General features: G+C 40.1%; 1 protein-coding gene across 1 annotated transcript in view; it reads left to right on the top strand.

Annotated features, from left to right (window-relative positions):
- Window positions 1-12,389, top strand: part of LOC142369514 (uncharacterized) — a 30,916-nt gene extending 18,527 nt beyond the window's left edge. Inside the window, exons 13-29 of the mRNA XM_075451857.1 lie at window positions 622-690; window positions 952-1,005; window positions 1,184-1,450; window positions 2,672-2,938; window positions 3,035-3,307; window positions 5,315-5,614; window positions 6,700-6,963; window positions 7,380-7,622; window positions 9,344-9,454; window positions 9,554-9,569; window positions 9,656-9,717; window positions 9,852-9,923; window positions 10,716-10,772; window positions 10,870-10,932; window positions 11,794-11,841; window positions 12,007-12,068; window positions 12,196-12,389. Of these exons, the coding sequence (XP_075307972.1) occupies window positions 622-690; window positions 952-1,005; window positions 1,184-1,450; window positions 2,672-2,938; window positions 3,035-3,307; window positions 5,315-5,614; window positions 6,700-6,963; window positions 7,380-7,622; window positions 9,344-9,454; window positions 9,554-9,569; window positions 9,656-9,717; window positions 9,852-9,923; window positions 10,716-10,772; window positions 10,870-10,932; window positions 11,794-11,841; window positions 12,007-12,068; window positions 12,196-12,228 (2,261 nt within the window). The 3' untranslated portion in view covers window positions 12,229-12,389. The remainder of the gene's footprint in view (window positions 1-621; window positions 691-951; window positions 1,006-1,183; window positions 1,451-2,671; window positions 2,939-3,034; window positions 3,308-5,314; window positions 5,615-6,699; window positions 6,964-7,379; window positions 7,623-9,343; window positions 9,455-9,553; window positions 9,570-9,655; window positions 9,718-9,851; window positions 9,924-10,715; window positions 10,773-10,869; window positions 10,933-11,793; window positions 11,842-12,006; window positions 12,069-12,195) is intronic.
- Window positions 12,390-25,228: the final 12,839 nt, after the last annotated feature.

Genomic DNA, 25,228 nt, shown 5'->3' with positions numbered 1-25,228 from the left:
TCAAATGGAAACACTTTAGCATTCTGAAACTCTCGTACACGTTAGTACATCTGCGGCTGCATTTTGACCCACAGATGAACCCACATTTTGCATTCTTAGGGATAAAGCTGTTGTGAAACAAAGGGCCTCATGTCACGGATGAGCAACAGTCACACAGAGAGTCTGTTTGAAGGATTCTGAAGCCTAAAACCTCCAAAGTCTGAGTCTATGAATCGTCGTTGTCGAAAATGACTCCACTGTGATCAGTAGTTGGAGCTTCTCTGTAGTTTCCTCATTTTTTTCTAAATGTTTTCATGTTGGATGTTTGTCCGAGCCGTTACTGTCGTCTCACGTCTTTTATGAAGTGGTCACTCAATCTGAGAAGCTATCGAGTTCTCGGAAAAGAAGAAGAGAATCTGATCATATGTTTCTGTGTTGCCATCAGAGGAAGTGTAACCATGGCAACGCGGGCTGTGGTCAAACCCTATTTGGTTATGTTCAGTTTGCGTTACAGGAAGGAAGCAAAGACGGATGGAGAAGTTGGGTGGAAAAAAAGCCAGATTTCATTATTCACAGGACACTTTGGGTTCCCCACAGTTTGAGGTTTCTCTGATGCTGCGGTCTCACTCTTTTGTCTTTAAGCACGAGAAACAAGGAAAGTGTCGGATCTGAGGATGGGACGCGCTTTGCTCTCAGAGCTGAAGTTTTTCTGTGAGTATATGTCATGAGAACTTTTTCCATTTGTATTACAAAGATATACAGATTATTAGGCAAAAAGTGTCAAACTCGTGCAATCATTTGTAAACGTGTCGTAGAGGTCGAATAGAGGAAACAAACAGGCTTTTATCGCCATGGCTGCTCTGTACACATTTGGTAGCTGCTTGGTGTTCGCTCATGTTGTCATTAAAAATCGTACTTATAGTGCTTTACATTAGATGTTTTTCAGAGGTGTATAATGTTAAATTCCTGCAGTTTCTGCCTTTATTGCAGTGCTGTGCACACTCCTCTGCAATGGACGCGCTCAAGGTGACATTTCTTTGTTTTTTACTGTTTTATTAGTTTTAAAAAAAACAGCCCAAACTTGCTTCTTTATTGTTTGGCACGGATTCCCTTCCCCTTTTTTGTCAATATATTGCACGTTTTCCTTGCATGTATCTACCCAGAGACTGCCTCAGTGTTACACATTGCCTGTGTTGTGATTCAGATGCCGTGCTGACTATTCAGCCCAACTGGATGACGTTTTTCCTCGGAGAGTCTGTCACCTTCACATGTGACATCAAAGAAGGAGAATACACTGATTGGGTTTACAAAATCCTTAAAGATGGTCGAGACTTCACTCACTTCCACCCAAATAAACATTACACCTTAATGTTACAGCATACAAGTTACAGTGGTGGATTCCAGTGCTGTGGTCTCAGGAGGGGCTCAGATTCTCCTAAATGCAGTCAGACTGTCTCTATAAGTGTATCAGGTAAGTGCTCTTTGCTTTAGAAACAGGACTAAGTTTCTTTATCACCAGCAATGTTTTTAAACTGCGTTCTTATGCCCACCCCACTTCATGTTACATTAACCTTAAAGGGATAATCCGGAGTAAAATGCAGTTTAGATCAATTTACGGGATGTTGGGAGTACATACGTCGAGTTGACATCAAAATCATGTCATTCGGATGTGTTTTGAGAATTTCGATTTGACCGTTTTTAGCCAAAAGTCGTTAGCCTGGAAGTGAGAGGGGCATATCATATCGCCGCTACAAAACGCTATTTTTATACCTCTTCTACAGCTCCAAACAACATAACACTTACGTGGTAGTGAGTAGAGGGTCCCTAAAGCCAAACCGAAGTGTCCCGAGGTCTTCATGTGGTCGGATAGAGAGTCCAGAATGAATTTAATCAAGCCAGAACCTTTCCGTAAATGTTGCTGCTGCAGCTGCCACTTAAAGGGATACGCCACCCCCAGGCCAAATTAAGTGTATCCCCGCATTCCCGAGACATAAATAAGTGTGTGGGAGCGTTTTCCTGGCGACCCAGGCATTGTCCGAATCTCACTGCACTGACCACTGCTTGGTTGCGCGTAATACATACATGCTAGCGTCGCCAGCGTCGCCAGCATCGCCAATCGAAATATTTTGCCCAACGTGAATTAATTTACTTGATTTACCTTTTAATTACTGTGTGAGTGGTGTACTTTCACATTGAGTTCAAATGACTGTGTAAATCAACACGGAAGGCTTGTTTTGCTCATGTGGGTTTGGGAACTAGTTTCCAGTGCGGAAAACACAGCCGAAGCACACTCCCCGCATTGGGAACCCCCCCCCGGCTGCTTCACGCTGGTTTGTTTCGGTGTGCGTATGGTTGAGTTTATATCTTTATTTTTCCCCTCTTCTTTGATTGCTTTTAACTGTGTTTTAATTTTTATTCTATTTTTTTTTATTTTTAAATTGCTTGTTTTATGCTGCTTTATGCTGTTCTTTTAAATGCCTTGTCTTTATGTAAAGCACATTGAGTTGCCTGTGGTATGAAATGCGCTATATAAATAAAGATGCCTTGTAATGAAAATGGTAAATATCCATCATATTTTCATGAAGATGTATGCAAACGAAACCTGACAAAGAAACATTACTCGTACTTTTGATTGATCTATTTCTTCAGTATTTTAGAAAACATATTTGTATGTTTTGGTTTACGGTAATAGAATATAGACCTCGAGCCAAGCTGACAGCAGGAACAACAACCACATCAGTTGGAGGCAGCGTGACGCTCAGCTGCTCTGTGGAGAGCTCTGGTGGCTGGAAGTACGAGTGGTTCAGACGAACCTCTGACACCTCTGAAGTCAGGATAAATAATGAACAAAACAACGTTATTTGGGTCTCAAAAGGAGGCGTCTACAGATGCACAGGACTCAGAGGAGCACCAGCCTTCTACACTTATATAAGTGACGATGTCACAATATGGATAACCTGTGAGTTCAGGGATTTTTGTCCAAAATATCAACACTTTCAGTTCAACATGAAACCTACAATATCAACATTTCTCTGTTGATTTTCTTGTTTCTCAGTGTCCAACCAAGTTGTTGCAACACAACAACCCAGCTGGCCCCATTTGTTCAGCGGCGACACGATCACTCTGACATGTGAGGTCCAGGGAGCTGGAGCCACTGAGTGGGTGTATACATGGATAAGATCCCTGACTGTACAAGTGACACACAATAAAAACTGGACCTTTAAAGCTTCTGACACCAGCAGTGGAGACTACACGTGTCAGTGCAGACGTAGAGATGACCGGTATTCTTCAACAAAGATGAGTCAAGCCATCTCACTGTCAGTATCACGTAAGTCGTGTTTGTCATGTGTTTTCTTTGACTTCTCTAATTTCTAATTGTGTAAAATCATAACCTTTAGGGTGGGTTGGATTGTCTACAATAAACGTGAAATCTTTGTTCACATGAGTTGCATCTGACTGCTGAAAGCTGAGAGACAATTTGGACTGAAGGCAGCCAGAATGTACGATGAATGTCTTTAGCTACCGAACTAGATGCAGAAATGTTGATGATGTTCCTTCGGCTGTAATGAGTGCATAGGCTTGTATGCTAAGGTTAGGGTGCACAACAAAAATCCTGAGCATGTGCAATTAAGACAAAGAGCTTAAAGTCACAGGAGCTGCTCTCCTGCCACTGAAACTAACGGCTCAAAGACTCATTTTCTGTGTCTTACAGTGTGTTTATACCACTGCCAGTTAGGTCTGGATGTGTTTTGTGACTTGGTGAAACAGTAAGATCCTGTCAGCGACTATTTAATTTAAATGTATATCTTCACTCTCAAACTGTTCATACACTGGAAAAAAATGCCCCTCCAAAAATAAGTTAAGAAAAACAGCAAATAAAAGACGTTTTTGCTTGAAATAAGCAAAATAAATCTGCCAATGGAACTAGTGAAAATCGGCTTGTCAAGATTTCTTTAAATAAAATGTGATATTTAGGACTTTTGAGATAAGTCATTTTGAAATTAGCTTAAAAACCTCTTCAAATGTCAAAAAAAGCTTGTTTCATATGAAATGTGACTCAAAACAATTTGTTTTCAAGACTTTTTCATTTAACAAGATATTCAAGATGTATTGTCTTCAAACAAGTCCCTATATCTGGCTGAAATAGTACTTGTTAGGCGGTTGTGTCATATTAAGTGTAATGAGATATTTTGACTAGAATTGAGACAAATATACTTGGTAAGATTTTTTTCCAGTGCACTGTTATTTTTCTCATCCTGAAATAGATTAAAGGAGAAGTGAAGTGAGCATCAATTTCTAACACTCTGAAAGGTTGCTGTCGCGACACTTTCATAGTTAACAAAGAATTGTAGTTTGATGTTTTTGTTGCATATAGAATAGAATGGATAGAATAGAGCATGTGCATGTGGGCAGTAGGGCCGTACCGATACACTAATCTCACGATACGATATTCAGCCAACGATTCGATACACTTACATCATTTTCTGGAAAAAAAAAGGGACAGTGTGATTAGACGGGGAAACAGGTGGTAGGCGGGGTGAGTGCTGTCTTTGATGATACACCAAGATATATAGTTTTGTGTGACGGTGAATGAAGTAATTAAAACATTCTGTTCAAACTTTTTTTAGTACCTATAAAACTACAGAATCATCTTTATTCTAAATTCAACAACAAGTAAACTAGAAATGCCAACAGTGCTGAATTCAGTCAATCCAGAATCTTGTGAAAGGGATAGTTCGCCTCTTTTGACATGACGCTGTATGACATCCCATATCAGCAACATCATTTATGAACATCTTCTTACCCCCTGCTGCGTCCTGTGAGCCGAGTTCCAGCCTCGTTTTGGCGTTGATGAAGGTAGTCCGGCTAGTTGGCTGGGGTTTAAAAAATAAAGCGTTTTGCTTCTCAAAATTGGCGGCAGGCAGCAGCAGGCAGTGATATGAAGGAAGAGAAAATAGGGCCAAGCGATTGTGAGGTCTGACTTTTTCCTGGAGAACGATTTTGTGATGCAAATGTATTACTCTTTTGAACTCATATTGTTTTGAGAAGCAAAACGCTTTATTTTTTAAACCCCAGCCAACTAGCCGGACTACTTTCATCAACGCCAAAACGAGGCTGGAACTCTGCTCACAGGACGCAGCAGGGGGTAAGAAGATGTTCATAAATGATGTTGCTGATATGGGATGTTATCCAGCTTCATGTCAAAAGAGGCGAACTATCCCTTTAAGAAGAAACAATACAATAACACACAGCTTATACAGAAAGTTTACATTTGCATTGTACATTATATGAAGAATTAACAGATTATTTCTGCTGATTAAAATCTCTCCATCAGATAAACCCCGGCCTGTCCTCACTGTGTCTCCATCATGGCTGAGTCCTGGAGCCTCAGTAACTCTGAGCTGTCAGGTTGAACATCCGTCTGCAGGATGGAGGTTCTACTGGTATAAAGCTGTTCCTGATCCGTCTGAAAGCTCTTACAGCTATGAGCTGCTGCCTGACACCAACTGCAGTGCCGATGCTTCCACCATTATTCTTGGACAGACACACACAGCAGGATATGTGTGTAGAGCTGGCCGAGTGGACCGAGTATATTACACTTATCATAGTGAACCCAAATTTGTCTGGTCTGGAGGTCAGTTTCTGTACTTTAGTTTTTCTGCTTTTCCTCTTCATTAACTCAGATTCTTTTTGCTGGTGTTTGAAAATCTGTTTCACTTTGCATATTTAAGGTCTCAGAAAAATAGAAACATACTGTTGCAGCCCCCCTCAAGTTCAGAATCAAGTTTAAAATCCTTGTTTCTAACTCGCAGAGCTTCACATGGTAAAGTTCCTTTTCAGTTGTTGGACTCACTGAAGCCCGATAGCAATCGGACGCTGAGGTCCTCTGATCCAGGGTTCAAGGCTCATTTATGTTCTTCGATAACCTTTTTATTTCTATCATCCCATTCATTTAATCTATATAAAATTAGGGCTGGGCAACAATTAAAATTTTTAATGTAATTAATCACATGATTTCCCTGATTAATCACGATTAATCGCATTTGTATGCAAAATCAAAAAACGAATTCAAAAGTCGTATCTAGCTTTTAGCATTTAGTTTTATTTTAAATGTGCTGCCATATGAATGAAAGTGCCATAACATTTGTTGTGCAAACACACTTTTAACATCAGCATCTTTCTGTAGTTTTTCTGTAGAAGCCTCGCTCCACTGTCTGTTTCCTTGAATGACTTGCTGCTATCAGTTGTGTGTTTTGCCTTTAAGTGATATTTTAGACTGGAACTACTACGCTGAGAAGACAATTCAACTTGGCAGCGTTTACAGATGACTTTGGTTCTGTCGACTCCGCCGTCTGGAAGAACTTTCAAATGAAAATGGCCGAGTAAAAGTTCCGTACCCTTCTCCATGTTTGGTGGATCCGCCGATTACTTTCTTTTCCGGTTCCACAGCAGACAGCAACAGACTTTTACAAAATAAAAGCCTGTGAGCAACAGACTTTTACAATAATAAAAATAAATAATAAAACCTGCGTTAATGCGCGATAATATATTTGTCGGCGTTAAATAATTAACATGTTAACGCAATAATAACGAGTTAACTCGCCCAGCCCTAATATAAAAACGTTTTATATAGATTAAAAATCTCTCTTTTTTTTTTCTTTGTCAACCACTTTTTGACACATATTCTTTCACATAAATACATTTTACTGACTTTTTCAGATTCTCGTCCAGCGGCGTCTCTCACAGTGCACCCTGACAGAGTTCAGCACTTCGCGGATGACTCTGTGTCTCTGACATGTGAGGGAAACTCCACTGAGTGGACAGTTAGGAGGTTTCCTGTCGGCGGCGTCCTGTCACGCTGCTCTGGCTGGGGGGAAACGAACGGATCAACGTGTATTGTACAAAGCTTATGGCACACTCATGCAGTATATTGGTGCGAGTCTGGATCAGCATTCAGCAACGCAGTCAACATCACTGCCCAGTGTGAGTCTATCACGTTTTTTCCCCACGATAATTTGCTGTTTGGGGTTTTTGAAGAAGAGAAAATCATCATCAGAGAATCCAGATCCGTAGATATTAAACAAAATTAAATTGTATTTTGTAGCAATCTACTTTGGCAAAGCACTTTTCCAAATTAATATTTAATTTATTAATGTATGAACTCATTTTCTGCTTTAATTAAATTACCTTTTAAATGTTTGTGGTTTGCTAAAATGTGAACAGAATCGCTTTTTTCATCTCCGATCCAAATATCGGATCGGTGCATCCCTATTTGTGGGTGATGTTTACAGAAGTTAGTGTGTCAGTGGGCAGAACAAGTCATGCTTCCTTATCACTCGTTTTACAAACCTGGGGACTGAAAACATTGGTTAAAACCTATGTCGACATGTGTTTGACAGCCGATGATGTAATCCTGGTGACGCCCGCCCGTCCTGTCAGAGAGGGAGACTCTGTTACTATTGGCTGCAAGTTGAGGAAAAAAAATCTTCTTTCCGATGTGTTTTTCTACAAAAATGAGAAACTCGTGCAAAACGATACCAGAGAGGAGATGATTATCGCTCCGGTTTCAGAGTCAGACGAAGGCTTCTATCGGTGTCAGTACTCAGGAAAAGAGTCTCTGCAGACTTGGATGGCAGTAAACTGTGAGTAAAACAAGTTGTTATTGGTATCGCAGTCTTGTGAAAAGGAAGCCGACCCCCTTTAAATTCAGAGGTTTTATGTATCAGGACATAATAAAGAAATCATCTGGTTCTTAACAGGTCTTAAAATGAGGGAAATACAACCTCAGATGAACCACCAATCATGACTTATTGCAGCGTTTCGTCATTTATTCAGCTGAAACTAAACCGAAGCAGTGTGTGAAAAACAAAGTTAACCCTGACTGCTTCATCAGGAATACAGAGTCTATGTAGCAGCCATGTGCTCATAATCTCATAATATACTGCTTTGGCTGATCATTAGCAGGTGTGAGCACCTCTGTAAAGCAGAGGTTCTGCTGCTCTGTAGCATTCAGTTGTTTGTCAACACGATGCCAAGGAGGAAAGACATCAGCACCGATCTTAGAGAAGCAGCTGTTGCTGCCTATCAATCTGGGAAGGGTTATAAGGCCGTTTCCAAATTATCTGGAGTCCATCGTTCTACAGAGAGAAAGATTATTCACAAGTGGAAAACATTCAGGACAGCTGTCAATCTTCCCAGGAGTGGACGTCCCAGCAAGGTCACCCCAAGGTCAGAAACCCAAAAAGCTACATCTCAGACTCTGCAAGCCTCAGCTAGCATGTTAAAGGTTAAAGGTCACCCCAAGGTCAAAAACCCAAGAGCCACATCTCAGACTCTGCAGGTCTCAGCTAGCATGTTAAAGGTTAAAGGTCACCCCAAGGTCAAAAACCCAAAAAGCCACATCTCAGACTCTGCAGGCCTCAGCTAGCATGTTAAAGGTTAAAGGTCACCCCAAGGTCAAAAACCCAAGAGCCACATCTTTGACTCTGCAGGCCTCAGCTAGCTGTTAAAGGTTAAAGGTCACCCCAAGGTCAAAAACCCAACAGCCACATCTCAGACTCTGCAGGCTTCAGTTAGCATGTTAAAGGTTAAAGGTCACCCCAAGGTCAGAAACCCAAGAGCTACATCTCAGACTCTGCGGGCCTCAACAGCATGTTAAAGGTTAAAGGTCACCCCAAGGCCAGAAACCCAAGAGCTACATCTCAGACTCTACAGCCCTCAGTTAGCATGTTAAAGGTTAAAGGTCATGACAGCACAGTTAGAAACAGACTGAACAAGTATGGCTTGTGTGGAAGGGCTGCAGGAGAAAGCCTCTTCTCTCTAAAAAGAACATGGCAGTACAGCTTAGGTTTGCAAAGCTGCATCTGAACAAACCACAAGACTTCTGGAACAATGTCCTTTGGACAGACCAGACCAAAGTGGAGATGTTTGCTCATAATGCACAGCAGCACGTTTGGAGGAAAGCAAAGACAGCATATCAGCACAAACACCTCACACCAGCTGTCAAGCACGGTGGTGGAGGGCTGATGATCTGGGCTGGTTCTGCAGCCACAGGACCTGGGCACCTTGCAGCCATTGAGTCCACCATGAACTCCTCTGGATACCAAAAGTGTTCTGGAGTCAGATGTGAGGCCGTCTGTCCGACAGCTGAAGCTGGGTGGTGGAATCATGGAGAATAATTGATTGTTCAATACTGTGTCCTGCTGATTATCTAAGGTTGTATCTATCCATTTTAGGACTTGATAAGCACCAGAGGAAAGAAAATATAGTATTTTCCTTTTTGCACTGCTGTATTAGTAACTTTAATTAGTGCTGCTACAGTGGATACACACATTTAATCAAAACCTGTTACTTATTTAATCAGCATTCAGGCCTGAAAGCTCTTCATTTCTTGTTCTGCTGGTCGTTGGGCTGGTTTGTGGAGTTTTACTGAATATTTTCCTGCTACTGTTGTGTCTCTACAAACAGCCAAAGGGTGAGACATTTATCTTATCATATCAGATTGATCACAGTCTAATTAACAGTGATTTATTCTGATTACTGCACTAAAAACACGTCACCTTATCTTTCACAGACTCATGCTTCATCAGGTTGGTACAACTCTATTATCTACAGCATACAAACATGACATCATTCTTAAATCTTCTGTGTTTACGACATTTTTTGGGCCCAAAAGGTCTCCCAGCACCAATCAGAGCTCTGCTGCAGAGCATAACAAACACCCATCTCCTGTCCACGGTTAGCATGAACCCCAACTCTCTTTCTGACATATTAATGTTCATTCTGAGCCTACATTTCTATCTCTAGTTTGTTGAATTGGAAGATTATTGAATCTAATAGATGTTCATAAAATGATTTGTCATATGTCGCAGGTGATGCTTGTGTCTATGAGTCGGTCAGAGACCTGGAAAATGTTGAAAATGATGCAGTTTCTACAATCACAGGTAAACTGAATGGACCCTTCGGGGGTTTTGTACATTTATGTATTAATGTTGTTGAAGTTATTTTTATTAAGTATTTCAACTAATAGAAATTGGGCCGGGCTGCACAGGGTGTGGTGGTTAGCACTGTTGCCTCACAGCAAGGAGGGTTCCAGGTTCAAGTCCCAGCTGGAGCCTTTCTGCGTGGAGTTTGCATGTTCTCCTCGTGGGTGCGTGGGTTCTCTCCGGGTACTCCGGCTTCCCACGTCCAAAAACATGCATTGGTGTCCCTAAACTGACCCTATGAGTGAGCGTGACTCGGCCAATGACCGCTGGGATGGAATTAAGCGGGTATAAAAAATGGATAGATGGGTATACTGGGCCCAGAGATGCTCTGGAATGACCCCAGAAATGGATCCACACTGCAAACGGAGTCGTGCAGCGTGCAAAATTCAGCATCATAACAGTTGAGTTGTTGGCAAAAAAAATAAAATAAAAAAAGTTAAATCAGACAAGTTATTAAAACTAGTAGTTTACATTTTCCACATTTTTGTTGGAAGATAAAACAAAATTACTGGTAAAAACATTTCTTATTAGATCTTTAAAACTCCCTAAATGTTCACAGGTAAATAAAAGTGGCTCATCCTCTGTATAAGTGGCTGAAACATGATACATGATACAGGTTTCTCCATCATTTAGAGCCGTCTTCCACCAAATCAATACATTTTCTCGCTGCCACTGGTTAATCTGACACATTATGACCCCCCTGTAAATGATTGTCTGAGTCTGAGAGTCAAAATTGCAATTATTTTCCAGATGAATCTGGGGATGTTACATACTCTTCAGTTGAGCTTAAAACCATCACTAAGAGGGGTGAGTGCTTTATGTAGTGAAGTTGTAGCTGATCAAAAACACAGCAGCTGAGGCGCTTTAAAGGCAGATAAAGTGCATTAATCTATCTGTGTGACAGGAAAGAATAAGAAGCCAGAGGAGAACACCGTTTACTCTGAATTGAAGATGGAATCATCTACAGGTAAGGTCCAAAACAACAGCAATATCCAGATGGAAAAAGGAGCTTTTTCAGGCAGAGCTTGTTGAGTTGAAGTAGATTACAGATTTGGAAAGTTAGGCTGGTGAAAAGGAGCATTGATTCTAATTTAATTGAATGGGAATGGGGGGGGGGGTTCCACCTGTTTGGTTAGAGATTCTGTGTGAGAAGAAAAGTTGTTTGGAAAACTGGGATTTAAGAAAACACTTTAAAACTGATGAAATGTTTATCATCACCTCTTAAACTGTGCTTAATCACATAATTCCCTGGAAAAAATGCCCCTCCAAAAATAAGTAAAAAAAACAACAAATACGAGACGTTTTTGCTTGAAATAAGCAAAAAATCCTTTTCCCAGTGAAAATCGGCTTGTCAAGATTTCTTGAAATAAGATGTGATTTTTGGGACTTTTGAGATAAAAGTGATCTTGAAATTAGCTTAAAAACCTCTTCAAATGTAAAAAAAAAAGCTTGTTTCATATGATATGTGACTCAACACAATTTGTTTTCAAGACTTTTTCATTTAACAAGATATTCCAGATTGTTAGGCAGTTGTGTCTTATATCAAGTGTAATGAGATATTTTGACTAGAAATGAGACAAATATACTTGGTAAGACTGATTTCTTTTCTAGTGTGAGTCAAAAGTTGCTTTTGTATTTGTTTTAAAAGCAAAAAAATAAAGACTCTAGATATTGTCTGTAAGTGTGGTTTCCTGAAAATATGAAATGGCAGGATATTTTCCAGGTGACAGGGTTGTTTTAAACATGACAGTTGGATCCTAGTAATGAGAATAAAGATACTATAAATAAGAGGAAACGAATAAAAGCTGACATGTGGCTTTTGTTTTAGATGACTCTCTGCTGTATGCACAGGTGCTCCACCACAAGAAAGAGACAGGTTGGTCTTTAAACCGGTGCAATGCTCTGTCTGCGTTCATCAGACGCGAATATTGATACTGTGATACTGTGATTTTACTGTGGTTTCACTGTGTAAATCACTACTTTACCAGTTTGGACTGAGACTGTCATCTCAAACGCATTAATGTAATCTCTTCATTCACAGGAACATCAGTTCCTGCAGCTGATGAGATGATTCATTCTGACGTAAACCCGGGACGGCTCTTGGTAATCGTGCAGCAATGAAATCAGATTTATACCAGCAGCAGTGACAGCAGAACCTTACTTAATAGATTCTCATAGATCTTCCACAGCTGTTGAATAATCCTGCATCGTTTTTTTTGCTTTCTTGCAGATCAATAAAGAAATCTGTATGAAAAAAAACTGACAAAATGCACTGAAAAACACAGTCCATAACATGAATAGAGTGTTTATGACGTAAACGTTCAGGCTTTAGTGCCAATGCAAAAAGTGACTTTAATGTTTCTCTTGTCAAACAATTCATCCTGTTACATGTAAAGTTCGAGCCTTCTTTCCTGCGTTAAAATAAACTGCTTTAAAGGATTTTTGAGTTAACCTTTGTGCTCACATTGATGAACCACACATGCACCCTGCTACAGATAAATCTACAGTCTTATTTCTTGTACTTGTGGAATGTATGAAACAGGTATATTGTGCTGCTGTGTGTTTTACACTTTAGGTCGATGAGCAGAAATTATGATGATCTTTTAATGTTGAAACACTTCAAAACATGGAGGCTACATGTCCTCATTTTGCTCTAAACTTGCACCAAAACCACTGCCTGTAATTTATGATTGATAACTATATGACTTTATCTGATTAGTTAAAGGAAATTGACCCTTTTTACACAAAATCAAAGATTAACGTGACCATGTTCTATAAGATGTCAAATTTCACGCATTAACGGATATATATATATATATATATATATATATATATATATATATATATATATATGTATATATATATATATATATATATATATATATATATATATATATATATATATATGTATATATATATATATATGTTTGTGTGTGTGTTGTGGCCATTTATGTTTCTTAGTCTTGGGTTCTATCGGTTTGGTTTTCTTTGGGATATTGGAATTTACTTTGGTTGATTTGGAGTCAAGATCTGGGGTTCATTTTGTATTTGAGATTGTTTAAATTATTTTGGTGACTTTTGGACCCGCCCATTAATCAAACAGATTAAGAACACACCAGGGGCTCTTTTTTGTTGGTCAAATGTCTGGTGTGAGGATGGGAGGTGGTGGTGAAATGATTTTTTGACCACTTTCAGATCTTATTCATTTCAAATAAGTTAACTTTCGTTTTCATCTAAATCGTAAGAATTTTTTGTTATTGTTTTGTTCATATTTTTTTTGATGGTAAGAGAAAAAATAAACTACATATATTTTAACAACTGAAGTGCATGCAAGTCAAGAACACAACCACCTGCTGCCACCCACGGCCTTTCTTGGATATATCATTTGGATTTTGACTCTCCCCAAAAACGGGATCTAACGCAGCTTTTGTTTGTTTTTCCATAAAATTAAGAAGATCTTTAAAATTTGCTCTACGATCGGACTTCTCTGCTTTGTCAACCACAATTAATCGCCATTTATCACGAAGTCTAAAAGGCAACTTCGAAACGAATCCTCATATTGGTTGAATTTACAAGCTCATCAATAAACCCAGCTTCATCCATTGTGTTGAAGCAGCTTCTTAAAAAGAATGTATAAGCTCTTAAAGCTGCAGCATCATCGGACTTTAAAACTGACCAGTTCAGAGCCTTATCTATAAATGCAGATGTTATTTTTGCTCTGTTACCAAAGTTCCACTCAAGCTGTCTTTTTGCTTCCACATAAGCAGTTTGTGGACTCATGTGCATACAACTTCTAACCAAAATTCTAGGCTGTCCTGTGGTAAACTGCTCTAAATAATAAAGCCTATCCTGCATGTTGTCCGTTTTGGTTTCTATTCCTTCCTCAAATGCCTTAAGAAAGGATCTAAAATACAAATGGTCACCACTAAAAATAGGAATTTCTACAGATGGGAGAAGTGAAAGTCTCTGCTGTTTTACCAGCATCTCAGTGATTTCATTCTGTTTTTTCATGATCTCTGTTAAAGCACTGCTATGGACATCAACCTGAGAAGAGATGTGCTTTGGGCTTTCCCCTTCTGGTTTCACTTTTAATGTTACATTGGCAGGTGTCTCTTGGGGCATTGGTACGGGTGAAGGAGCTGACAATGGTTTCTGTTTTCTTGGAGTCTTTTGAGCTGTAGCAACAGGTATAAACTCAGTAGATGTTGCAGAATCCGATGCATTCTTTTCATCTTCAGTGCTGGAATCATGACTTTTCTTATCCTGCGGAGAGGTGTAAATTTGCATTTTTGCATCCGCCTTTACCAACTTAGTTCTTAAAGCCAATGCTTCTTTCCTGGCTTTTAATTGAACTTCTTCCAGTTCGAGCGCATGTTTTTCTTGCAGCGCGTCCACCTCCGCTTTCAGAACGGCTCTTTCCACCTCGGCTTCCATCAGCGCCATTGAAGCTGCACGGGAGCTTTTACTCCACGCACTAGAAGCTTAACTGACATTACTTGGCGCTTTACTAGCAGCTTTACTGACATTACATGGCGCTTTACTAGCAGCTTTGCTGAGTGGTTTAGCTGCGGTCTCAGATAATATTACAGAAACCTTGCCATTTGTTTGAGAGACCTATCATCCGGCCCAATGTCACCATCATGAGATGCCGCCTTTGCTTCAGCGCCAGAAACTGAATACAATTCGCCCTCCTGCACAGGGTCACCATTCATCCAAGTTTCAATTTCATCCAAAAATTCTTTAAAGCAGATCAGCTTAGGTTCATACCCATCACCGTGATCAGTTTCCTTTTCGTCATCGTTTAGCAGACTTTGAACTGAAGATTGCAAGTCCATAAACTCCGCTAAATAATTTTTAAACGTTTGCATATGCTCATCTATGGAGGTTTTTGATTCTCCAGCATCAATTAGGGCATGAATGTCATTTCTTTTTCTTGTCAGGACGCCAAGTTTGGCTCTGCGCCTTTTAATCAAATTAAAGAGTTCTCTTTCTTTTTGAACGTCTTCCTGTTCCTCCATTTTCAACACAAAATTCGTTTCAGTAGATCCAACAGATAATAGTCCAGTACAAAGTTTCACATTGCAGCTCAGTGTCTCTGCTCATTCCAACAAAGTGTCGCATTTACTCACGAACTTTGTGCGTCTTCTCCAAGTCCATGCCATGAGGTTGCAATCATCCAGGTCCAAATATCCAAACTTCCAAGCTTTTCCAATGTCCAAACGTGTCCAAAAATGATTTTTTGACTTTGATTTTTTTGTGTATATTAATTAATTTTGACAGCCCTTGTATATACATATATAAATGCATATATATAGATATATCCATCCTTTTATGACCCATCTTCTGGTGGCTACTTCCAGCAGGATAATGCACCATGTCACAAAGCTCATATCATCTCAAACTGGTTTCTTGAACATCTCAATGAGTTCCCTGGACTCCAACGGCCTCCACAGTCATCAGATCTCAATCCAACAGAGTATCTGGCATCATAGATGCAGCCGACAGATCTGCAGCAACTGCGTGATGCTCCCAGTCAATATGGAGCAAAATCTCTGAGGAATGTTTCCAACACCTTGTTGATTCAAGGTAAACACAAGAAACATGTGCTAAAGGGAAAAAAAATGGACCAGACTCAGTGAATAATTCCCTATACTCCCTATATAGATCAGTGAGGAGTGCTGACTAACATATCATTGGGGTCATCAGGTGGGAACCTCCTTACATCAACGTTTGATCTAGTTGGGCCCACGACACCTCCAGGAGGCTAGACAATGACCACAAGCTACCCCAGCCTCTCCCCAACTGCACACCAGTCACAGCGGGGTGGGGATGCAAACCCTGGTTCGGGTAGGGGGAGAAATAAAAGAAGTAAAGATAAGTAGGAATGGGATTCAAACCCTGGTTCGGGTAGAGGGTAATGAAAATATAGAGGGTTCCAGAGGTGGAGGCAGGACAAGACACACTAGCAGATTCAGCAGACAAACTCACCTAAACAGTCCTATAATCAGCAAAAATGCCAGCAAAAACAAAGCCATACAACTCACTCAAAGCCAACTCACCCAAAATGGCCGCCTGGTTTCAAAAGGCTCACATGGGCCACACCCTCCACTTAAATATCCTGAAATTTCTTCCTTGCTTCTTCCAAAAGTCTGTTTACCCTAAGTGCCCCCCCTGCTGGGCCCCCAGTTGCTATTGCTTCTTCTTATCCAAATCCACTGACTGGACTTCACTGCCCCATCTGACACTTCCTTCACTATTTTCCTCACACTCTGTCCACTTACACCCAGCTCCCTCAACAATGAGACAACAGACTTTGCAACAATTCCTCTACATCCTACTTCCACTGGACAGATTCTAACTTTCCATCTTCGCTGCTCTGCTGCTTTTTCCTTTCGTATGCTTCTACTACTAATTCCTCCCAAGGAACAGTCAGGTCTATGAAATAGACTCTCATTCTACTCCTAGACCACAAGACTATATCAGGCCTTAAGTTTGTAGAGGCTATCTCCTGGGGAACAACAAGCTTATTTCCTAAATCTACCTGCATCTCACAATCACAAACATCCTCCAAGCTGCCGTGCCTCCTTATCGTCTTTTTAACTTTCTCCCCCTCTTGAACAAACTAAATTGCAACTCTCTTCACCTTAGACCCTCCTAAGTTTACCTGCCTTCGTTTATCTTCAATACCTGCAGCTAAGCTTCTTAATACTTGGTCATGTCGCCATGTATACCGGCCTTGTGATAGACTAGAGCCTGATTCTTACTCGGCGCAACCTCGCTTTGACCCATTCTTACTAGCTGGTTGCAAATGGCGCAAACGGTCACGTGACCCAAAATTCCGCCACGCCCCCCGTCGCAAGCTAAAAAATCCTCGCACGTCGCAAGGGCGTGCACACAACTTTTTTTTCTGACTTTGCGCGAGCTCAACCGGAAACAGCTGACCAAGAGAAAAGAAACATGAACACTGCAGAGACCGCGGTGACCGAGAGGGTGCGCCTCTACAAACATCTGTACGACACGTCTATGAAGTTACACTGGGACAACGTTGTCCCAAAGGACAACATTTGACAAAGTTTGTCTTGTTGCTGACGTGACACCACAGGTGGCATTGTGTATGCTTTCTTCGTATGTTTTTCTTCGTCCGGTTCTTCAGCTTGTTTCCTCAACAGTGACGCCCGCTGGTCTGGAGAGAACTGCAAATGTGACGCATACTCGGTGCAAACTGCGCTTAAGAGCTGAAGGAACTGTGAAGGGGCTGGCGCTTTCGATGACGTCATTAATGGTTCTCGAGCCAGAACAGTTGCGCGGTTGCGCCGAGTAAGAATCAGGCTTAACCTTACAACCTGACAAAATATGCCTTAGAGTTGCAGTATGCCACGAAGAATTAAGGCAGTTCTGAAGGCAAAAGGGGGTCGAACCTTTTACCAGCAAGGTGTTCCGGATAAAGTGGCCGGTGAGTGTATATCCCAACTGGCCTGGGAACACTTTGGGATCCCCCAGGAGGAGCTGCTGTGGTTTATCTTTCCTCCACAACCCAGTCTGGAATAAGTGGAATATGATGGATGGATGGATGTATAGCTGGTTCTATATTTAGTTTATTTCTTATATATCATCTGCGAGTGTATTTGGCATGTTTGTCCATTTGCAGTCACTAGACAGGAAGGATACAAATATTCTTGTGGCTCACACCTGCTATATGCTATATATTAGTGCTATATGATGTTTATCCTTACACTTTGTCTCCACAACATATTAAATGACAAAACTTTGGATTAGTTCATCAGCAAAGAAAGCCAAAGATGCATCTCTGCAGCTGCTTCCATTGTTTAAAAGATTACTCTGGGTTGCACTGATGCTTTAAAAGTTCTGTAAAAATGAATGAAAGTAAAAAAAAGTCATGCATCCACACCATATATCGGCAACTTTTTTGCTTCAACGTGCACTGAAATGATTACTTAAAATAACCAGTCATGTGTCATCTTTTGTGTTTTACGTATTTAGTTTTGCGTATTTTGAATGAGCGAGGAGGTGTCGAAGTGTTCTGTGGTCAAACTCATTGCTGCGTGCAGAGTTTTGTGAAGAAGAAGGAAGTGAGGATGAACTCATTCTGCAAAAAAGATTTGCCAGTAAATGTATGATCTCACGCTGATATGAAACTTTCTAGTTCCTCTGAATTTAAAGTGTTCACTGGAAAAAATGCCCCTCCAAAAATAAGTAAGAAAAACAACAAATACCAGACGTTTTTGCTTGAAATAAGCAAAAAAAAAAATCTGCCAATGGAACTAGTGAAAATCGGCTTGTCAAGATTTCTTGAAATAAGATGTGATATTTAGTACTTTTGAGATAAAAGTGACCTTGAAATTAGCTTAAAAACCTCTTCAAATGTCAAAAAAAGCTTGTTTCATATGATATGTGACTCAAAACAATTTGTTTAAGACTTTTTCATTCAACAAGATATTCCAGATGTATTGTCTTCAAACAAGTCCCTATATCTGGCTGAAATGGTACTTGTTAGGCAGTTGTGTCTTATATTAAGTGTAATGAGATATTTTGACTAGAAATGAGACAAATATACTTGGTAAGACTTTGATTTTTTCCAGTGTTTGTCTGTCAAAAACAACAGAGTGTCAGTGCTGGATGTGAGGAGGAGACACTGTGCCGTTGTTAGTCTGTGATAGGGTTCAATCTTTAATACAGATTTTAGCTGCAAATTTCAGTTTAAATTGAATTGGAAAGTTTGACATTTTGATCATGTCTGAAGTTTTATTCCTCCCAGTCATATCTTCTTCAGTGTTTTATATTTTTTCAGTTATTTTAATGTGTACTGATGTTACACATTGTACAGATGTTTTTATTTCATTTGGCTTCTCTGTATCATTGTATGAACATTTCTGTTATGTTTCAGATGCTGTCAACCCCAACTGGTCAACTTGTAACATAGGTGAAGAAGGCACTGACTGGGATTACACCACAATCACCAGGAATGGTCAAGCAGTCCAAACCCTACTTTGCAAAACGGAAGAAGCTGCTCACCGAAAACCACATTTCTACAATAACAGTTAGAATATCTAACATATACCAACATCTTTACTTTTTTTAAACGTCAGTCATATAGATGAAGTGTAATTATTTATTTCGGCTACAGTAGATATTTGATATATTCAGTATATTTATGTTTTTAAAACCCTACTTTGCAAACTTGAAAGAAGTACAAATATGACGCTAATTTGGTTCAGATACATAGCACGGCACAAGGAAATTGTGGTTTATTTTAAAAATGGGCGTATTTCTTATCATTTGGAGCGGTAAATATTAAATTGAGAATACAAGGAGATATTTAAAGAGATGGAAAACACATTTATGTGATCAGATTTTAAATATGCAATTGTGAAATTGGTGAAAATAATTTTTTTTTACCATATCTGATAGCGTCCCCACTTGGTGGTCAGTCATACCCATATGGGTATAGTCACATAGCTGAAGTCAGGAGTTCTCAATGTGGCAAGCAGCGGAGAAAAGGATGAAACTGTAAGAGCCAACAACGCCACCTGGGGACTTGCACCCCAGGATATGACAACTGAAACCCAATTGCTATAAGGACGCAGGGTCGTGACTGAGGAGGCAGAGACAGTAGAATAGAGAAAATATATTTATTAAAAATAATATTTAGGAATAAAACTGAAGTAAAGCTGCTGCAAAGAAACAAAAAGGTTAAACACAAGACGAATTCAATAAAGTGTTTTTAATGACAAAGCTAAAAGGCCGGCTATAACATATTAAAAGTGAAATGATTAACAACATTAAAATCAGTGGGCTGAGGTCTCAGGGGGAGGCATGCTACCGGATGTGTGTCCCTTTCTTAAGCTGGGGTGAAAGACTACAATTGGAAAACACAACAAACACGCTAAAAGTGCCCAGTGTACTTGCATGCGAAAACAGAAGTGAGGTCCTCACCACAGTGCCTAGTCTCCCACCTGATGACACCCAGACCACACTGAAACTCAAAAAAAGGAAAAGTTAACAAACCTAATATCAAAGATCAACCTAAAACACAAAGAACTACACAAGTAAAACCAACCAAGCAACTGCACAAACAAACTAACAAAACAGCAGTGCTGTGCAAACAAATTAACAAAGCAGCACAACCAACAAAACAGGTATAAACAAACTAATAAAGACCAAGCACAGCAGCAAGTGAACCTACAAAGACAAAACGCATATTAGTAGGACAAAGGATTGCACCAAACATGATAAAACAGGGACCCTACTCACCACCTGAATTAGGTCACACCACAAGCTCAGCAAGAGGCTGAAGGAAGCCATTTTGAGGCTTTATAGAGGAATGGGGAGGCGCTAAAGGAGGTGCTTACAGGTTGACTTGAGTTATGTTTAAGACCTATAGGTCCACTACATCTATAACAGTTGGTCCCATATCTGTAGCATCTTCTGTTAATGATTAACAAGCCTTCCAAATTGCACTGAGGTCGATGTTCAGAGGTCAATATTTCAAGGCAGGACTGATTTATAATATTCACACTGACATACTCACCAGGTCAAGGTCTTTTCAAAAATGTCTTTCATTTTATCCTACAACAAAGTTTAATTTCCCGCTCTGTTTGGTGTCAGCCTCTTTCAGGTGTAGTTTCTAAGACCATTTGATTGTCCAGCCTAGATGAAATCAAGTTTTTTCATCTTTGATCAGAAAGAACCTTCAAGATATTGATGATTTTCCTAATCAATGTGTGCGCACACCTTTATTCTTAAAAATCCTTAACTTAACCTTTTACCAAAGCTGCTACGGCTCCTTCGGCCAAATACAGAGTCCCTTGAGTCCCATTTCAGCTAGTTTGCAAAACTGTCTGACATGTAACAGGTAAGCGCCACACCTTTACATTGCGGGGGCTGTCCTGGATATTCTTAACTGAGCACCAATAGTTTAATATTTCTATGGCATTCTTTGCTATTTGAATCTCAGTGTTTGCGACTGTGTTACATGGTGACCTGGTTTAAGCTGTGACACAAATAACTTACACAACGTGTCAGTCTCATCATGAAAACCTGGAGAAAGCTTCTCACGCACGCGTTACGACAGCCAGCGTCTGCTGACTTAGAATGAGGCATAAAAGCAGCCCAAGAATCTCGTAACTCTAGAAGAAGTACAGGAGCAAAAACATTTTTTACCATTTTTAATTGATCTCAATCATGAAACGTTTCACAGCTAAAGCACAGAAGGCAGGAAGGCAAATTACCAGTCAACTTTACACATTTAAAAACATTGCGCATACTTAAAAATCAGCCGAGCGATTGCTCAGTTAGGAGAAATTTGAGGTTTTGAACAGCCGAGCCAATATTCTAACGACATCAAATGCCGAACGGGGGGTTTAAAAAGAGCTGCGGCAGTAAGAAAAGCCTCCAAACATCTCTCAGCTGAAGCAAATGTCCACGGAAACGGATGCTGCTGTAACTGTGGGCCAGTTAGCCAAAAAAGATTAAAAATACTCTAGAATGATTTTTCTCTGCTATACAAAGACAATCTAAGTTTCTGAGATTAAGAGTGCACCTATGTTTCCCACAGGATATTAGATCAAATGACATGCTGCACACGTTCATTGTTACTGTTACGGGTCCTGAATATGATGCCTGTGCTGTCCAAGTTGCGTCTCTTTAATTCTCACAAATACAAAATATAGTTTTAACTCTCCAAATGTAATATTCTCATCCCTTTCAGGTAAGTGGCACATATCTCTACTTACACATGCATCCAATAACTTAAGAAACACAAATTCAAATCAGACTGATAGATTGTTACATTGTAACCTGAATGTACCAAGGGCACAATATATACTATGTCTATAGTACCAATGACAGTATCAGTTTACTGTGGCTGTCATGCAGCCTCCGCGTGCTGTGTTAATGGATGTGATACACATTTACTCCACAAATTAGCACACGGAGGAATATAAACAATTTAATCTGTACAAACCTTTCTTAAACATCTTTAAACTCGTATTATTCAATTGACATCTATTAAATGAAACCATGTGAAAAATACCCGTTGGGTGCGTTTCTTATTTACAGGTGTGGGACTATGTGTGCATTTAATGATTACAAGCAGTGTAAAGCTACTTGACTGCCTGCAAGACAAAGGCAGGGGCAAAGAAACCGACAAACATCAGGAAGAGTGGCGGCTTTTCGACTTTCTTAAACATTCATAAACTTACGCAAATGATACTTCAACTCACTCTTAGCATATGTACATACAAATAAAAGCCTAAACAACTTAAAACAACCAACCTTTGTCAAGTACTGACCTGTGAAAACAGACAGACAGAAAGAACAATGAAGACCCGGAGTGACCTGTGCCGTCCGGGTTGCGCCTGGAGAGTGGGCGGAAGTCCACACCTGAGATCACCTGGATAGCAACAGTCCCGGTCTCAAAGGTCCCACTCACGAGTTTTCCTCTCAATGCCACATCAAGAAGAAAACGTGCACATCACATATCACCGGGGAATCACATTCAACCCGTAAAAATTAACAGAAAGACTCATTTAGTTTTTTTCAATGAAATTAAATTCAAATGAATGTGGTGACACATTCTTGGGTTCACTACATTACATTGTGAGAACATTTATCCACTACAAATTTAAGCAGAGAAACACAGATCTAAGTTTGGGAAGGGAAAGCTGCCCCCCGCTCCGGGTTCAGGGCCGTGCCCAGTGAGCTGTTCCTGAGGCGTCTGCAGGAAAGACAGAATGCTGCAGTTCAACTCCTGTCAACAAAAAACAAAAGAACATTTCTCAAAAGTCTGCCCTACCCTCAGGGTGTCTCATACTTTTAGTCTGAAACAATGTACTCAGTGCTCTGAGCGTAGCATGCGCCCTTTTGACAACCTAAGAATGCTGAAATGGGTCATCTAATTGGGTCATCTAATTCTGTGATCAGATTATAACAGGATAAGGAAGGAACACAGTGTCCAAGACTTTTTCTGCCCAGCCTCAAGTCAATTGGATTCATATCAATACGGTGAATATTTCCAGCATATAAAGATGGTGGAGGAGAAGCATAAAGTAACATAACTGAGAGCAGCCAACAGCACTCTGATATACTGAATGGGTCGAAATGACTTCAGATTTAAAGCTCCCAGATGAGTTTCAGCTCCACCAATAGTTTAATATTTCTTTGGCATTCTTTGCTATTTGAATCTCAGTGTTTGCGACTGTGTCACATGGTGACCTGGTTTAAGCTGTGACACAAATAACTTACACAACGTGTCAGTCTCATCATGAAAACCTGGAGAAAGCTTCTCACGCACGCGTTACGACAGCCAGCATCTGCTGACTTAGAATGAGGCATAAAAGCAGCCCAAGAACCTCGTAACTCTAGAAGAAGTACAGGAGCAAAAACATTTTTTACCATTTTTAATTGATCTCAATCATGAAACGTTTCACAGCTAAAGCACAGAAGGAAGGAAGGCAAATTACCAGTCAACTTTACACATTTAAAAACATTGAGCATACTTAAAAAATCAGCCGAGCGATTGCTCAGTTAGGAGAAATTTGAGGTTTTGAACAGCCGAGCCAATATTCTAACGACATCAAAGGCCGAACAGGGGGTTTAAAAAGAGCTGCGGCAGTAAGAAAAGCCTCAAAACATCTCTCAGCTGAAGCAAATGTCCACGGAAACGGATGCTGCTGTAACTGTGGGCCAGTTAGCCAAAAAAGATCAAAAATACTCTAGAATGATTTTTCTCTGCCATACAAAGACAATCTAAGTTTCTGAGATTAAGAGTGCACCTATGTTTCCCACAGGATATTAGATCAAATGACATGCTTCACATGTTCATTGTTACATTGTGAGAACATTTATCCACTGCAAATTTAAGCAGAGAAACACAGATCTAAGTTTGGGAAGGGAAAGCTGCCCCCTGCTCCGGGTTCAGGGCCGTGCCCAGTGAGCTGTTCCTGAGGCGTCTGCAGTAAAGACAGAATGCTGCAGTTCAACTCCTGTCAACAAAAAACAAAATAACATTTCTCAAAAGTCTTCACTTCCCTTAGGGTGTCTCATACTTTTAGTCTGAAACAATGTACTCAGTGCTCTGAGCGTAATATGCGCCCTTTTGACAAACTTCATAAGAATGCTGATAATTCCCTTTAATTACACACCAAGCTCTGCACTGTCCCCGAAGTATGTCGGCATTCGCTGTCATTGAAATGTACTGTCAATCAAAACTGTCAGAACACTTTTCTCAAGAATCTGCGCTGTCCTCAGGGTGTCCCTTAAATGTCTTCAGGATTGTACACAATGTTCCAGGCTTAGCGTGTGAAATTGTTAAAAGTTTAATAAGAATGCTGAAAGATGATCTTCATCACACTTTGTAGAACGATAAGGAAAACATTTTTACTGTTAATACTACTGCTAATGATGATAATATAAGTAAACATCATTTATGTTGTCCATGTCTTAACAATGCTACTACGAGGTGCTTTACAAGAGGAGATAAGGTGTTCAGAGTGAGCAGAAAGGTTCTTTTAGACACATGTGAGAGTAATGAACGTAGAACCAAGTCTTTAATTCCCCCCAAGGACTATAAAACGATACAGGAAGATGTTGTGATTGACTGCGTATAAGGAGTCACCTTAATCTAAGACAACTATAAGTGAAAGATCGCCTCTATCTGCACTCAGCAGTAAGTCATCGGTCACCCTAAGAAGAGCTGCCTCTGTAGTATAAAGAGCTCAAAAACCAGACTGGACACCGTACAATATTATCCTTTATAACTAATACCAACTGTGCAGAGGTGACAGTCTCGAGAATGTTTGATAAAAATTTTGGAGATTGGTCTGTTGTTACTAAAAGAAAAAGGGTTCATATGAGGTTTTATTAGCAATGGAAGAACAACGACATGTTTAAAAGGGTCTGCCAGAGAACCAGAGGCCAGAAAATGATTTGAAATTAAATATTTGAGATAGCAGGGGTGACTGATGGAAATACTTCTTCAAGCAGCCAAGTGGGACTGAAATCAAGAATGCTGGAGGGGGACGTCATGTGTTTGACTACGAACACTTTAAATGTGGATGGAAGACCTGTTGAAACTCTGCAAAAGAGGCAGGACTAACATTTGGGACGGATGGAAATTCTGCAAGAATCAGGCAGAATTTGAGTTCTGATATTTTTTCACTTCATTCACGAAATGAAAGGAGAAAATGTTCAGCTGATTCCATATCAGATTCTTCAAAATACAAAGTAGAAAATCTATTTTAATG

The sequence above is a fragment of the Odontesthes bonariensis genome, chromosome 19 (genome assembly GCF_027942865.1).
Source record: "Odontesthes bonariensis isolate fOdoBon6 chromosome 19, fOdoBon6.hap1, whole genome shotgun sequence".
In the NCBI taxonomy this organism is placed as follows: Eukaryota; Metazoa; Chordata; class Actinopteri; order Atheriniformes; family Atherinopsidae; genus Odontesthes; species Odontesthes bonariensis.
Note: the sequence above shows the minus strand (reverse complement) of the source record. Positions and strands in the feature narration are given on the sequence as shown.